Source organism: Topomyia yanbarensis, chromosome 3 (genome assembly GCF_030247195.1).
Source record: "Topomyia yanbarensis strain Yona2022 chromosome 3, ASM3024719v1, whole genome shotgun sequence".
Taxonomy (NCBI): domain Eukaryota; kingdom Metazoa; phylum Arthropoda; class Insecta; order Diptera; family Culicidae; genus Topomyia; species Topomyia yanbarensis.
Window position 1 is genome coordinate 120,634,218 of NC_080672.1, and position 14,799 is coordinate 120,649,016.

At 41.1% G+C, this 14,799-nt stretch overlaps 1 protein-coding gene across 1 annotated transcript in view; it reads left to right on the forward strand.

The window, feature by feature from the left end:
• Positions 1-1,730: 1,730 nt before the first annotated feature.
• The window catches only part of LOC131687174 (uncharacterized), a gene marked incomplete at its 3' end in the record, with an annotated part of 91,989 nt that continues 78,920 nt past the window's right edge, over positions 1,731-14,799 (forward strand). The window contains exons 1-2 of the mRNA XM_058971227.1: positions 1,731-2,176; positions 2,272-2,512. Coding sequence (XP_058827210.1) covers positions 1,846-2,176; positions 2,272-2,512 — 572 coding nt within the window. The remainder of the gene's footprint in view (positions 2,177-2,271; positions 2,513-14,799) is intronic.

Here is a 14,799-nt window from a genome sequence, read left to right on the forward strand (position 1 = left end):
AAACGGTTGCCCGTACACTTTGTGGTAGGAAATATTTCACTTCACCACATCATCGTTATCATCCTTCGCACTTCTCGTGCACTCAACCGTTGTTTTTCATCGGTCGGCCTTCCCAACCTGACCCTTTCTGTGAAGCCTTCCGCAATCGTCCTTGTAGAGCAACATTTCTGAAGCCGCTGAGAAGAATATTGTAGATGTAGATCACGTTTTGTTGATTTTCGCTTCCGTTCTTCCTCTCCATTCATCAAGTGACCGTGGGAGAAATTAGTGCTTGCCAGGAAAAGGCCAGCTCCAGGAAGGAAATCCTTCCGTTTGACTGCAGGTTTTCCAAAACCACGTACCACGCAAAAGTGCAGTCACACAAAATTATGAAGTGAACATCGACTACGTTTGTCGCATTTGTTTGTTATCTTGATCCAAGAAGCGGATAGAAACCGACCGGATGGAGCCTCATCAGGAGTTTCGAGTTTGCGTTTAATTAGTTTTAGCTCTTCCTTTTTTTCGTTATGCGTCTCGGTTCATTTCAGTGACACTAATAGCCCCTCCGTTCTTGTCATTACAGAATAATCAAGATGTTGAAGTACAAAGCGCCCGGAAGGAGGTACAGCGGCCGCAATTCAACGACACCAGCAGCGTCTGAACGGTTCCACGGTACACGCTCGTAGATCACTGGGGGCCCTCAACGACCGGAATGTCCCCAGCGATGGAATCACAACGGCTAGTAAAATTCGAGCCCGACGGTCCCTAGGATCAACTATGCTACGTCATGCGCACGTGGACAAGGAAAACCAATGCGTCACTTCGACACCACACCACCTATCCGAAGGCAGATCTTCGCCGTCACCTTATTCGATGGCACTACGAGATGTCAGCAATATTACCCCCAATACGACACCTTGCCGCTTGTCAACCACTCCGCAGAGCAGAAAACGAGCACTGCCTTCATCCCCGACAACAGCAATCACTTCAACTGCCAAGAAGGAAAACGCGATGCAGTACGCGTCAACTCTTCCGAGCTTCGATATCGAGTACTCACCATGTGGAGTAAAAAACGTCCCCTTCCTCGCGCTGCGAGGTCTAGGCCTCGCTGATTCATACTTCGAGAACCCCGGTCGATATTTTCACGATGAGCAACCTCCAGCGGCGAAACGTGCCAAACCTTTCGCGACACCTGCTCCAGTTTTGGGAAAACCAGAGCCCGCTTTAACTCCCCTATCATCCCGCCTGTCCGAGCTGCGGTTCAGCAAAATCAGTTTCAAACGACAGGCAAACATTAACAATAATAATAACCAAATCTACCACGACGAGGAACCTTCACTGAACTCGTCCGAAATGGGTGATATTACTCTAGATAAGATGATCGATGCAATTCTGGAGAGTGCAAAGAAGGATAAAATTCCAAAGAGAAGCTCCAGCGTCAAGTCCAAGCAAGCCAAGCTACCATCTCCTACTTATACTCCCGCCGATGACCCGGCATCCGATCTGTACAAGGACAACTTGATCGACCAACTTCCACCCAAGTTGATAGAACAGGCGGAGACCACTATTATCTTGGACGAAACTACACATATCAACGAGCGCGAGGTTAAGACACCCGAGTCCGCCAAAGGTGCCAAATCCCTGCGGCAATCACTGTCCCGATTTGTCCTAGCCAGTCCCCTGGATGCGTGCAACCTAAGACGCCAGAAAGCGGTTCGTCGGAAAAACAAACTGGATGCCCTGGAGAAGGAACCATCCGAAAAGAGATCATGTCGCGTGGGGTTGTCCCTTCCAAACGGGATCCCCAGTCCGGAAACCCCTAAAACAGCCAGTTACAATCAATCGAAGCTAGAACATTTAGCTCAAATGCAAACCCCTACGATGACCACAATATCCTTTGAAGCGGATGGTCCAAATCCGAGATTCAATGCCGCTCTTACTACCATTGATGAAATGACACCCAGCATCCGTTCGATCGATCTTCAGGGAACTTCCACCCCGACCGGAATGGAAGCGATCTCTTTCGAGAAAACCCGCAAATGTCTGGCTTTCTCACCCACTCTGAGTGAGGATTCTCTGGAGAAGCGACGATCCGTTGCTTCGTCGACCACGTCACGCTGCTCACGTGTAACCATCGTAAAGGGCTCACTGGAACTGAACCTCCAGGTGGAGCCAGATAACAAACTAAACGTTCACGGTGAGTGGTGGATGGTATGACGTCGTCATTTGGGTTTTAGTCTATAGGAGTGACGGAAGAATGGAAATATAAAATAAATATTTTTTTCATTTCAGTCATTCGCTGTAAAGATCTGCAACGGCCAAACGGAAGTACGATAAACGCATACGTCAAGGTCGCTCTTACAAATCCGACGAATCTGACTGCCGATCAGGGCTTCCAAAGGACAGCAGTTCATCGAAACTCTAGCAAACCGGTGTTCGACCATCGATTTGTGTTCGTAATTGAACCAACGCTGGAAGAGGAAGAAACCCGCCGGATTCAACTAGCAGTGTGGCACCGCGATAGAGAATGCAAGTAAGTACCGTCCGTAACCATCGGTAGACCCCTCGAGTTGTAAACATTGTGGAGCGCAAGCAACAGTTTCTTGATAAACAGTCGGACAACGTGCTCGCTCGGCTGGAGTGAGTTCCTTTGGCGAAGGAAAGCCGAAGTTCTGCCGCGCCAATGCGCATGTCCTTCGCTGGGCTGGCTTTTGAGTACCCAGCGAAACAGATTTTCTTCTCAATCGTGTCGCAGTTCTGCTCACGGAAGGTCCCGTTTTTCGCCTTTCAAAATCCAGTCCAAAGTAACAGAGGACAAAATTTTCTTTTCTTTTGTGTGCTGAAAAGTGTCCATTGATTTGAATGTTTTAGCTATTTTGTAAGTAGTTAGTGCATAGATAGTTGTTCTAGTGTAGTGTGGTGGGAAATTTGCGGCCAGTAACGGATTTTTCTGTCCAGGAAATAGCCTCTAGAGCTGCATCGGAGGTTTTTCCCTGCTCAGTGGAGTGTGCGTGTCTTCATTCAATTCAGCCATTTTGAAACGGAGTTAGTCCTCGAGCAACGAAAATTTGCCTGGTTGGGTATTCGATGCAACGGGAATACGATAGTAAAAGTAGCAATTTGCAGTGATCGAAAGGATATCCAGTGGCAGCTGTTCCGAGTGGATAACTGGTGAATACTTAGCCTTGTTGGTGCGGAGCTAAACGTGAAAAATCAATCACTAAAGGATAGCTTTTTGCGAGTGCTGTTGCTGCTGTGCGCTGGTACGCTTTATATAACCGGGTTCGGGGAAACGGAAGAAGTGGGCTGTGAGTGTGGGCGGGAGTGTTGGATGGCCCTGGAAAAGTGAAGAACCAACAACAACAACAACGACGACGACTACGGCGACGGCGACAAGGTTTTCGGAGTACTCTACAGCAATAGAAAAAAATCTTGCGAATGAAGTGAGTGGGTGTGTGTGAGTGTCCAATCAATCTGGTACCAGCTAATTGCTTCAGGTCCCATTAATCATTAAGCCATATATTAGGATGTGAAGAGGTGTGAAATCCCACAATCCCAAGTGTGCTGCGGTTCGCCATTGCGGCACGGTTGTGAATAATTGATCTCCCGAGGATTACAGTGACCGGCTGTCGGGATTGCCGATGAATAGCGGTGGATTACCGGAGGGATAACTCTCGTGTCTAGTCGAGGAAAAAAACGTAATTCTTTTCTTTGATTTCCGGTAGTTTTGTACTTTTTCCCGTTTGATGCTGACCCTAGTGGAGGTGGTGTCTGATTTGCTGACTGTATAGAGAGGCGTTTGTTGATGTAGTCAAATTCCGATATCGATGGGTGTATCGTAGATTCGTGGTTTTGGTTGTGCGTGTTTTGGAGAATACATATTACAATAGGATACAATAAACTAAACATGTTTCTATCGCATCAAAAACTCGATAAGAAAACGCAGATGGGTTGGATTTTTTCTTGCCGGGATTGAGAAATAATATTTGTATATACACATACTTTAGAACACAGAGTAATGATTTATTCTTCAATTACACATATTTCGCTTTTGGACCCCGGTTAAGGTTGATTATAAATACTTTATATTGAATATTGCGAAAATAAACGAAAATAAAAACGGTAAAGCTAGCAACCATGAATACAATTGTACACGCAACCATAAAAAAACCTACAGAATAAGTTCTTTTAACTTAAATTTAGGTACTTTTGAGTTGTGCGTGCTTTCGCACTTATTAGTGTTGTCAAAAACAAAACGAGAGATTAGACTCAGTCGAGGTCTTCCGTGCAATAAGCTACTTTTGAGTTGATTGGGCTATACTCAAAATTAAGTAAATTCAACTTAAATTGAAGTAGATTAACCCTAGAACGTTGCACTTGCGTTTTCCACCCTAGAACGTTGCACTGGGGTATAAATGTACCCCACGCATTTGATCGCAATTTTCGCAGGTAATAATGCAATCAAAATAAATGTCTAATACATCATTTTCTCCGTTTTTTAATTGCGAAAAAATGCTGTGTAAGTGAAAGTAAGTAATTTATCGAATCAATGATACATAAATTGGCTTGAACCAAAAAAAGTGAAAAACTCGCGGTTTGGACTTTTTATACAAAAATTACTAAACTTTGCGAATTTTCAACCGATTTGAAACAATCAAATGATTCTAAAAGTTGAAAGAATGGTCTTGAAAGGGTATAAAATGGAATTTAGATATTTTCGAAAAAGTGCAATTATTTTGAGGAGTGAAAGTTTAAAAATCGTGTTTTGGAAAATACCACGAAATGGGGTGAAAATTGAAATGAAAAAATATTTCTGACCAGTAATACATTGGTAACACGCAACGTTATTGTTATAGCAGTTATTGTGCGCAAATTATACTTGCTTTGAAAAACTATAAAAAATAAACAATAAAGCAATAAAAAGCAGCAAAAATGAGAACGATTTTTTGTTCCGCTTCAATATTAAATTAAATTAAATAAATGATTAAAAACGATTATATAATACTAAGTGTTGCTTACGTAGTAAAACAACCAGTATTTAAACTGGTATTGTCACGAATCACATTTCCACTGACAGCACGAAACCTCACGCGAGCGATTTGGTCTTACGATTAGCAGGATCGACATGACGTAAACACTGCATCGCTCACCAAAAAAGAATATGAAAATGAGAGTTATTAAAACAAATTGACCCAAATATTAAAAATATCACTTTCAAGTTTCCTGAGATTTTTAGAGAATTAATAATCTTATTAAACATACCACCTTATTCAGATAATCTTGAATCAGCTTTGTGTTTGTCAATTTGGCACCCTTCACATCTAGGGACAGATCACTTGGTATGCGTTTTTAAAATTAAAAGAAGTTAAATTCATTTACTTTCCACTGAAAAAGAAGTTTAAAGTGTATTTTGCGTTACGTGTAAGACGTCAAAAGCCCTGCAAGAAACTAGATCTACATCCAATAAAGCATCGAACGAACTAGATCAGTGTAAGACGTTTGTTGTACAGATTTTTCGACGAGAGAGTTTGAAGTTGTGTGTGTGTGTTAACCTTCCAAATCCCACTAGTCGGCAGCGATATTATGACAAAAGTTGTCTGCACATGGTCTGGCTTCCTCATGCAAACAACTTGATTTCGGGATGTAGAAGGTGTTAGCTCTGCCGATTTTTCAATGACGCATTTCAGAATGACAGAGACCTAGCGGTACATTTCGAGGTCATTTTCCTGTCGGCAAGCCCCGCTCAACTTCGACGAGAGAGTTTAAAATTAATCAAAAAATGGAAATGAAATACATTTTTTTAAATTGAATGCAGATTTGTTATACATTCCTAGAGTGATCTGCCGCTAGTTTCGCATTCTATGTTGCATACGCTCTTCTTCCTTTTGAGGCAGACCTTCGGTTTGGACACAGAAAACAAGTCTTCGCTAGTCTGTATATATAGGGCCTCTAGCGTAGTTTTCGTTCGAAAACTGTTACTGTGTTGTCACAGTTACATTGACTGTCGGAAACGTAGAAAAAAAATATATATATTGTTCAGCATACCTACCGCATAACGAATCATCTCCTTCTGATGATTTCAAAAGCGTTGTATCGTATTGTAGCAGAAATGGTCTTCCGCTCATTATCGGCAGTGATGCGAATGCTCATCACATCATTTGGGGCAGCTCAGACATCAATCTGAGAGGCTCTGAACTGATGGAGTACATAAGTAGTACAAATCTTCATATTCTGAATGTGGGAAACCGACCAACTTTTGCGAGGTCTGGGAGGGAGGAGGTGTTAGACATAACACTTTGCTCTGATAGAATTGTGCATGAACTGGGAAATTGGCAGGTTCCAAATGAAACTGAACCGTCTCTATCCGATCATAAATATATATTTTTCGATCATTTTGATGTCACCTTCAATGTGGTGACATATCGTAATCCTAAATCTACAAACTGGGACCTCTTTTTGGAAAACTTGGCGACTAAATTTCATGGATGTTTTCCAACAATTAGTCAACTAGACGACTTGGATGACGTCGTGGATACGACAGGCTCATTCATATTAGCATCCTACGAAGAAGCTTGTCCACTTCGTACTGTTAAATCGACTAGGGGAACCCCTTGGTGGAGGGCTGAGCTTGAAAGAATGAAGAAAGTTATGAGAAGAGCTTGGAACCGGCGTCAGCGTGATGACTCCAGGGCTTTCAGGTCAGCTCGTAGTGCATATAAGAAATGTCTTAGATCTGCAGAACGGGTTGGCTGGCAAAGCCTATGCACTAATGTCTCTAGTCTGAACGAGGCTAGCAGATTAAATAAAATTCTCTCCAAATCGAATGATTTTCAGATGAACTCCTTGAAAACCAGAGATGGTGTTTATGTGACGGACGAAAAAGATGTTCTTAATTGTCTCTTCGACACACACTTTCCAGGTTGTATCGATCCGGAGTTGAACAATGTTCACAGATCTCATTCTGGTGATTCGGACTCGTGGGCGTTAGCACGCACATTGGTTTCCACTGAATCGGTCAAGTGGGCAGTTGACAGCTTTGCTCCATACAAATCACCCGGAAAAGATGGAATACTTCCCGTGCTACTGCAAAGGGGATTTGATATTCTTAAACATGTCTTGAAAAAGATTTTGCTTTCCAGTCTTGCTACCGGGTATATCCCGAAAGCATGGCGAGAAATAACTGTTAGATTTATTCCCAAAGGGGGGCGCTCAAGCTATGAAGAAGCCAAGAGTTTTAGGCCTATCAGCTTAAGTTCTTTTCTTCTGAAAGCTTTGGAACGGATAATCGATCATCACATCAGGAACGTTAGTTTAGTTGAATATCCACTGCACAAAATGCAACATGCATATCAGTGTGGGAAATCTACGATCACTCTGCTTCACGATGTTGTTTACAACATTGAGAAAGCCTTCTCGCTCAAGCAATCTAGCTTGGGTGTATTCCTAGATATTGAGGGTGCTTTTGACAATGTGTCCTTCCAGTCTATTCTGGAAGCGACGCGCGGTCATGGGATACCTGCATGTATCTCAGGTTGGATAAACGCAATGCTTAGTAACCGCATACTTTGCTCGTCACTGCGACAGGCTGAGATACGGAAGTTGAGTATTTGCGGTTGTCCTCAGGGCGGCGTTCTGTCACCTTTGTTATGGAACTTAGTAGCTGACGGCTTGTTGAAGAAACTCAATGAGCTTGGATTTCCAACCTACGGGTTTGCTGACGATTACCAAATACTAATTACCGGATTTTGCATCGGAACAATCTTTGACTTAATGCAACAGGCATTAAGAGCTGTCGAACAGTGGTGTCGACAAGTTAAATTATCAGTTAACCCAAGCAAAACTTCAATGGTTCTTTTCACGAAGAAGCGAATAACAACCGGGGTTCGTCCCTTGCAGTTCTTTGATTCTGAGCTGCTGTGTGCAGATCAAGTCAAATACGTTGGAGTCATATTGGATTCCAAACTGAATTGGTCTGCTCACATTGAGTTCAGAGTCAAGAAAGCGTGCATGGCCTTCGGGCAGTGCAGACGAACTTTTGGAAAGACCTGGGGTCTCAAACCTAAATACATCTATTGGATTTACACGACAATTGTACGTCCAATACTGTCATACGGATGCCTTGTGTGGTGGCAGAGGGGAGAGGTGGTGACAGTCCAGTCAAAGCTAAACCATCTGCAAAGAATGGCGCTCATGGCGTTGACTGGTGCTTTCACCACGACTCCGACTGCTGCTCTTGAGGCACTTCTAAATATCAAACCATTACACATACACTTAAAACAAGAAGCACTATCATGTGCATACAGACTGCAGGTTACAGTAATCATGTTGATCTTGCTACCAGTCATACACGATTGTGGTCACAAATGGTTACATGGGGTGAAGATATTCTTGCTCCCAGCGATATTACACTCACTTGTAGTTTTCCTTACAGGACATTCCATGTGAAGATTCCCTCTCGAGAGGAGTGGTTGTCTGGCTTTATGGAAAGACAACAACAAACGCAAGTGGTTTGTTATACTGACGGTTCTCTGATGGAGGGACGTGCCGGTGCTGGTGTCTACTGTCGTGAAATGAGATTGGAACAATCTCACTCACTAGGTAAATACTGTACTGTATTCCAAGCAGAAATCTTTGCGATTATGTGCGGGGTGCAATCGGCCCTTCAACTGAGTTTGTCCGGCAGAGTTATAAACTTCTGCTCCGATAGTCAGGCTGCAATCAAGGCCCTTAGCTCAGACAAATCCCGGTCCAAGCTAGTGATCGCGTGCCGAACCCAAATCGAAGAACTAAGCATTGTCAATACTATCTACCTTGCCCGGACATTGCGGTATTACTGGAAATGAATGGGCTGACGAATTGGCCAGGGCAGGTTCAGCGATTGACTTCGTTGGTCCTGAGCCCGCGCTGCCAATTTCGACAAGTTGGATAAGGGAAAAAATACGGTCCTGGGCTTCGTCCGAGCACCGAAATTATTGGAGAAATCTACAAACGTGTCGCCAAACAAAGGCGTTTCTAGAACAACCATGCCCAGTGGTTTCGAAAAATCTCTTACATTTTTCGAAGCTCCACTGCGGCATGCTGACCAGGGCTTTAACCGGCCACTGCAAACTCAATTATCACATGGCAACTATTCAGCGCGCTGAGTCTTTTTCATGTGATCTTTGTGAATCCGACTACGGAACCTCATATCATCTGATATGCAACTGTCCAGCGGTAGCGCAATTGCGATTTCGAGTCTTCAGCCGTCCTTATATAGACGAAACCATGTTTGGTCGACTGAAACTCAGAGACATACTAAAGTTTCTTATCCAATGTGGTAAAGAGCTTTAGGCTTATTCGCAGGCAAGTTGAACTACTTGTGAGTTTAACTTACCTGTTGTTTATTTTTGTTTTGTGCTGTTATTTTTCCCTCCCTTCCAATTCTACTTCCCCACACCTCCTTGTCCTTTCCTTCCGCTCAGGAAATGATGAAAATACACGGCAAGGCACAAATCCCCGACTACGTCCGGGGAACGTGCCATTTGAGCCAATATATTCTGATATCGGAAATCGCCATTTTAGATTTCAAAATGACAACTGCGAAAATGTACATGTTGATTGAATTCAATTTCAATTCTTCAAAAGGGCTAATGAGATTTTTGTAAACAAACTTACTTCGCTCATTATTCCGCCTTAACTTTACCCTTGCTAGAATCAATTTCAAATGTCTTCTGTGTTGAAATTATAACAAATTAAGTGAAAACAGCTAAGCAAAAGTTTGTTTACAAATCTTGTTAACACTATTCAAAAAGATATGGAATTATCAAGGATTTTGCTAGAGCCATCTTGAATTTTAAAATGGCGTCAAACGATATTTAATAATAATATTGTAATTAAGCATCAAAGCCAGTCATTTATCACCAATTTCCGTATCATCTACATACCAACTACTTCCAAATGGGTTTTCTGTTGATGTAAATTGTGGTATTTTGTGGAAACCGATAGCCGCCCTCATGGATTTTAAAATAACTTCAATCACAAATTTGCGGCTTTTACTAAGCTTGGGAGCGTGGAATTTCAAGCTACATATCCCCCACGTAGAATCCAGAGTGTGTTTTCCCGATTATTTAGGCCATCTATGATTTATTTTGACGTCTCTGAATTGCCTTAAAGTTCCAGCTAAAGCTATTCCGTTTTCTCAAGATATTAAACTGAAAGGAAATGAAAGATATATATCTGCCTTTCAATCCTTCCAGGTCCTCCAAAATATTGCTGATCGGTTTTAGTACTTTTCGACAGGCAAAAAAAAATTATAATTCCGATATCTGACTTCAGATTTTAGACATCGGAATTCGGAAATTAGAATTCCTACTTTAACTTTCAGAATTCAAATTTCAAGTAATTGTTTTGAATTTAATTTTGTAATTGTTTTGAATTTCATTAAACCATTTATTTAAATTCTCTTCATCAGTAACTAGCACCAGTCTTTGGACTAGTTGGACGATAAATCTAAACTAACACCAAAACTGGCACTAGTGCTTTAAGTTAGGTATTGTGACCTCCTGCACGAAAAAACAACTATATTTTTTTGCGTAGTGCCTGGCGTTTTGGTTCGCAAACCAAAAAATTGTTTCGAGTTCCGCATTCTCATCAGCAAACCAGAGCTTCTGCGCTTGTCTTCCGAGACATCACTTGGAAAGTACCAGTTGCTTACAGGGTGGCCAGACCTACCGATTTATCGGTAGTCCTACCGATTTTGGTCTTCCCTACCGATTCACAGACGACCAAGGCAAAACTACCGATATTTTGTTATCCCTACCGAAAACTACCGATTTTTATTGATTTTGGACACATCCTACTCAACATTAATTTTTTGGGTTGGATTTGGTCTGAGATCTGTGTTTTCAGTATTTTACAATTCTATGTCGACACTACGTTTTTGGGACAACAACCCGGCCTACCGATAACTACCGATAAACTTTTAGTGACCCTACCGATATTAAGGAATTCTATCTGGCCACCCTGGTTACTTAGTTCACGCATGACGTACGACTTTTTGGATTAAGGATTGAGCGTCTAAATAGTGCCCGCTTTGGTGCTAGTTTATATTTATCGTCTAACTAGCCCAAAGACTGGTGCTAGTTACTGATGAGGAGAATCTTAAAAGCCAAAAACTAATTTTAAGTAAGGTAGCCCTCCTGCACGGAAAAACAACTATATTTTTTGCATAGTCCATTTAATCAAATAAATTGATACTAAATAAATTACATGAAATATTGTGTCCACATTGTTTTTAATCCATACCAGCATGAAACTGTCCTTTAATACAGTAATAATAATAAGTTACAGAGATAAACTTTAACAAGTTTTATACACCTAAACCAGTCTCATGTATCTTCATTATGGCATTCTTCAAGCCATTTCTTCAAGGGCTCTTCTTCCTCCTCCGTTAAGCAATTGTGAAGTAGAAAAGTTAGGTTAGTCGGATAGTGATGCATCTCTTCAAACAGTCTCTACTTTTCAACCTTAACAATTTTCTATGACACTCCATCTATGTCGTCCAGACGAGTGGTGCCTAGCTTTAGGCGATTTTGTTGATTTAGAGAAGCAGTGTAGTCTTCGAGAGGACTTGTTTTGTTCTCTGCAGCACCAGCAATCCGTTCTAATACCGCAGCTTTCAAAACTAAACGCCAGTCTTTTTACAGTATTCCTTCAAATAGGTCTGTCTTTTACTCACACTCTAGTCGTACTACAAGAAGGATACCCAACTATGGTTGTGGCCAACTTAATTACTAAGAATAGAAAAATATTTCTGTAGTTCTGTATAATACTGTCGTTCTACCCGTAGTTGTTCCATAGTCTTGGGGATCTTCTATGTACATGAGAGTTATGAACAGAGTAGTAGAATATATCTATAGTATGATCTGGTAGCGATTATATTCACGATTCATACTCACGATGATGTTCTTCAAAGTGAAACCTAGGGCAAGTTTTTGAAACTTCCCAGCATTCTTGAACTCCTCGTTTTATTATGGAACAGTTTTGAATCTCCATACTCATTTGGAGGACATCTTTATGAATCGTGCCGACTTCTTTCGAATATTATTTTAAACAGCCCGGTTGATCACACAAAACCCGTTGACGCAGGCTTTCAATAGTTCGTAAAAAAGCTTCATCCACTTTTACTGCCGTTCAGAACACAAACTTTCGAACCAAAGTTCTTTCCGCTTTTTGGCAGGGTTTCCTTTCCGGTGGGCGTGGTAGTAGCCTTTCACTGTCAATAGGGAAATTAATATTTATGAAAAATCTGACATTGCTGCTTACCTAATCATTATATAACAAGGATCGGCTACTGACTTATTGTGGTGTAGCTCAGCTTCCTTGACCTGTGCAATGAATAAACCACTAGGATAACGTATATACTGAATAAATTACAACTTTAACCGGGAGCGATCTTATTCTCGTTTGTATTGCGCACTTCCCACCAACCTGGACTCCGCACTTTTAAAGTGCGAGTGATCTCAAAACTGCGAGCTGTCAAACAACATGTATTTCAAGTGATAGAGATGGTACTTTCATAGACAGACCAGTCGAACTAACCGGTCTATGAGAAGAATTTAATGGAAGAATGGTAAGTGCGCAGTGCGGTTAGAATCCAGTTTTTAGTGCCACAAGCAATATTGGCTAAGCTGAGTTTGGGTTTTCTCTACTGTCAGTTTTCAGGTGTCGTCAGACTTTCTGATGCAAATAATTTGAATTAGGCTGTTCGCAACGCTTATGTACTCAATATGGACTATTCAATTTAACATCACCGGCTAAAGAAGATCAATCACAATGCTGAGATTCAGTTCTATTTTTCGCGCACTTTTTTGGTACAAATTTAGAACAGCTCGACTATTTTTCAATAGTATGTGTAAAGACTGAAAGCAGAAAAAACAATAATGTCACTTAAATGATAAACAATAATAAATTCCAGGAAGAAATATTTAGAACCGATGGCATTTAGGAACACTATGTTCTAGATGTATTTTTGACAGATCTATTGCTTGTTATTTTGAAAAAGATTTACATCACCGCATTGCGAACAGCCTTAGCGTTGTATTCGTATTTCAAATTGTGTAAAATTTAAAACAGATCAATCGAGCTGTTTAAATCTGTTTCAAAATAGTACTCGAAAAATAGAACAGCAACGCAGCATTACGATTGATCTGTTTTAGTCGAAGATGTAAAGTAGAACAATTGATTTAAAATGGAACTGCCTTACATTATTTGGAAAGCGTATATGTGAATAATCAATATTGTCCGCAAACGTGCCAACAAGGAGATAAATAAAGTTGCGTCTACCCTATCCTTCAACCCTATCACAAACACGTTACGGCAGATGCAGGCCATTGTACTCCTATCGATTACCCATCGCGGCAACGAGACGCAGCTAGTTGTGGTAATTCTTTCGGCCCCGGTTTGAACTCAATCAGCATGGCCGAATACCAAAGTGCTCAAACACGATGTAATTCGTTTGTCATAACTCAACGAACCAGTGTTTCTCCTCTACACGTACCAGGTTTTCCTAAATACTCATTTATTTTCCTGTCCGTTCCTTGAATTTATTCGTATATTCAAGATAAATTATTACTAGACCTGGCTCGCTTCGCCAATCTACAGGGACTGTGCTTCTATCTCCTCCGATTTTGTTCCTTCCACCCTTCCCAGGTTCTATTATTACTCTTCCGTACAACTTTTTGATGATATACCTTATTCTTGATACATTATTCAGGTTTCGCGCGCCACCACGTAGATGACCGAGTTATATAACACGCTATCATGGGAGTGTACATGAAATCGTGTCATCCTCCCTTGCCCACTAGCTGGCCTAGTTCGGTTTATTACCTACAACTTTCCCAATACTCCAGTTCACTGTACCGTGACTTGTGAATCGTACCAATCGTTTTGAAATTGGTTAACATTCTAACGATTCTATACAATCCAATGGGATGTCACTACTATGACGAGTTTCGTTCATCTAGATGAATGGCGTTCATGTTTGACCAGTCTCGGTTTGTTCATTTTATCAATTACCGATTTAAATGCTACGGATGAACTTCTTTAGTGTAAACAAACCATAGAATATTGCAAGATGACGTCATCTGATAAAAATGCTCGAAAAAAATGTTTATATAATGTTAGCATTTAAAAACGATTCGAACCAACTTTCTTGTACTGGATGGAATCAAAGTTTTTCTAAGTGCAACTAAACAAGCTCTCAGAGCTGTCAGAAAAGTGAGGTTAAATATGTTCATGCAATGTTCTATTGTGAGTAGTTAAACGAGATTCGTTCGACTAATAAGGCATACCGCAACAAGTTTGTTTGACAATTCAGCGGTTGGTTTTGTCGGAGATTATGCTATATGGTCCGGCACTTGAAGTGTAACCAATCTCAAATCGTTCGTGCAGTCGCCACATTGGCATCAACTGTCTAAAACAGAGATGCCAGGTACTTTTTTCAAATGTCTGCAATAATAATTTTAAAAGTCTGGGAAGAACAAAAAATGTCAGGAAAGCTAGTGTAACCAAAAGCATTTACATTCAAAAATCTGTAAATATCTGCAACCAAACTAAAAAATCTACAAATATCTGCAATCAAACTAGAAAATCTGCAAATATCTGCGTCATCAAAAATCTGCAGCTTAAATTAAAAGTCTGCGAATTTGCAGACTTGTCTGCAAATCTGGCATCTCTGGTCTAAAAATTGGCTGAATGACAGTTCGGAGTATTGTTTACATGTGTACAAAAGCATTTTGCTAAACGTGAACGCAAAAATAAGCGATAATCGATGGTATTCAA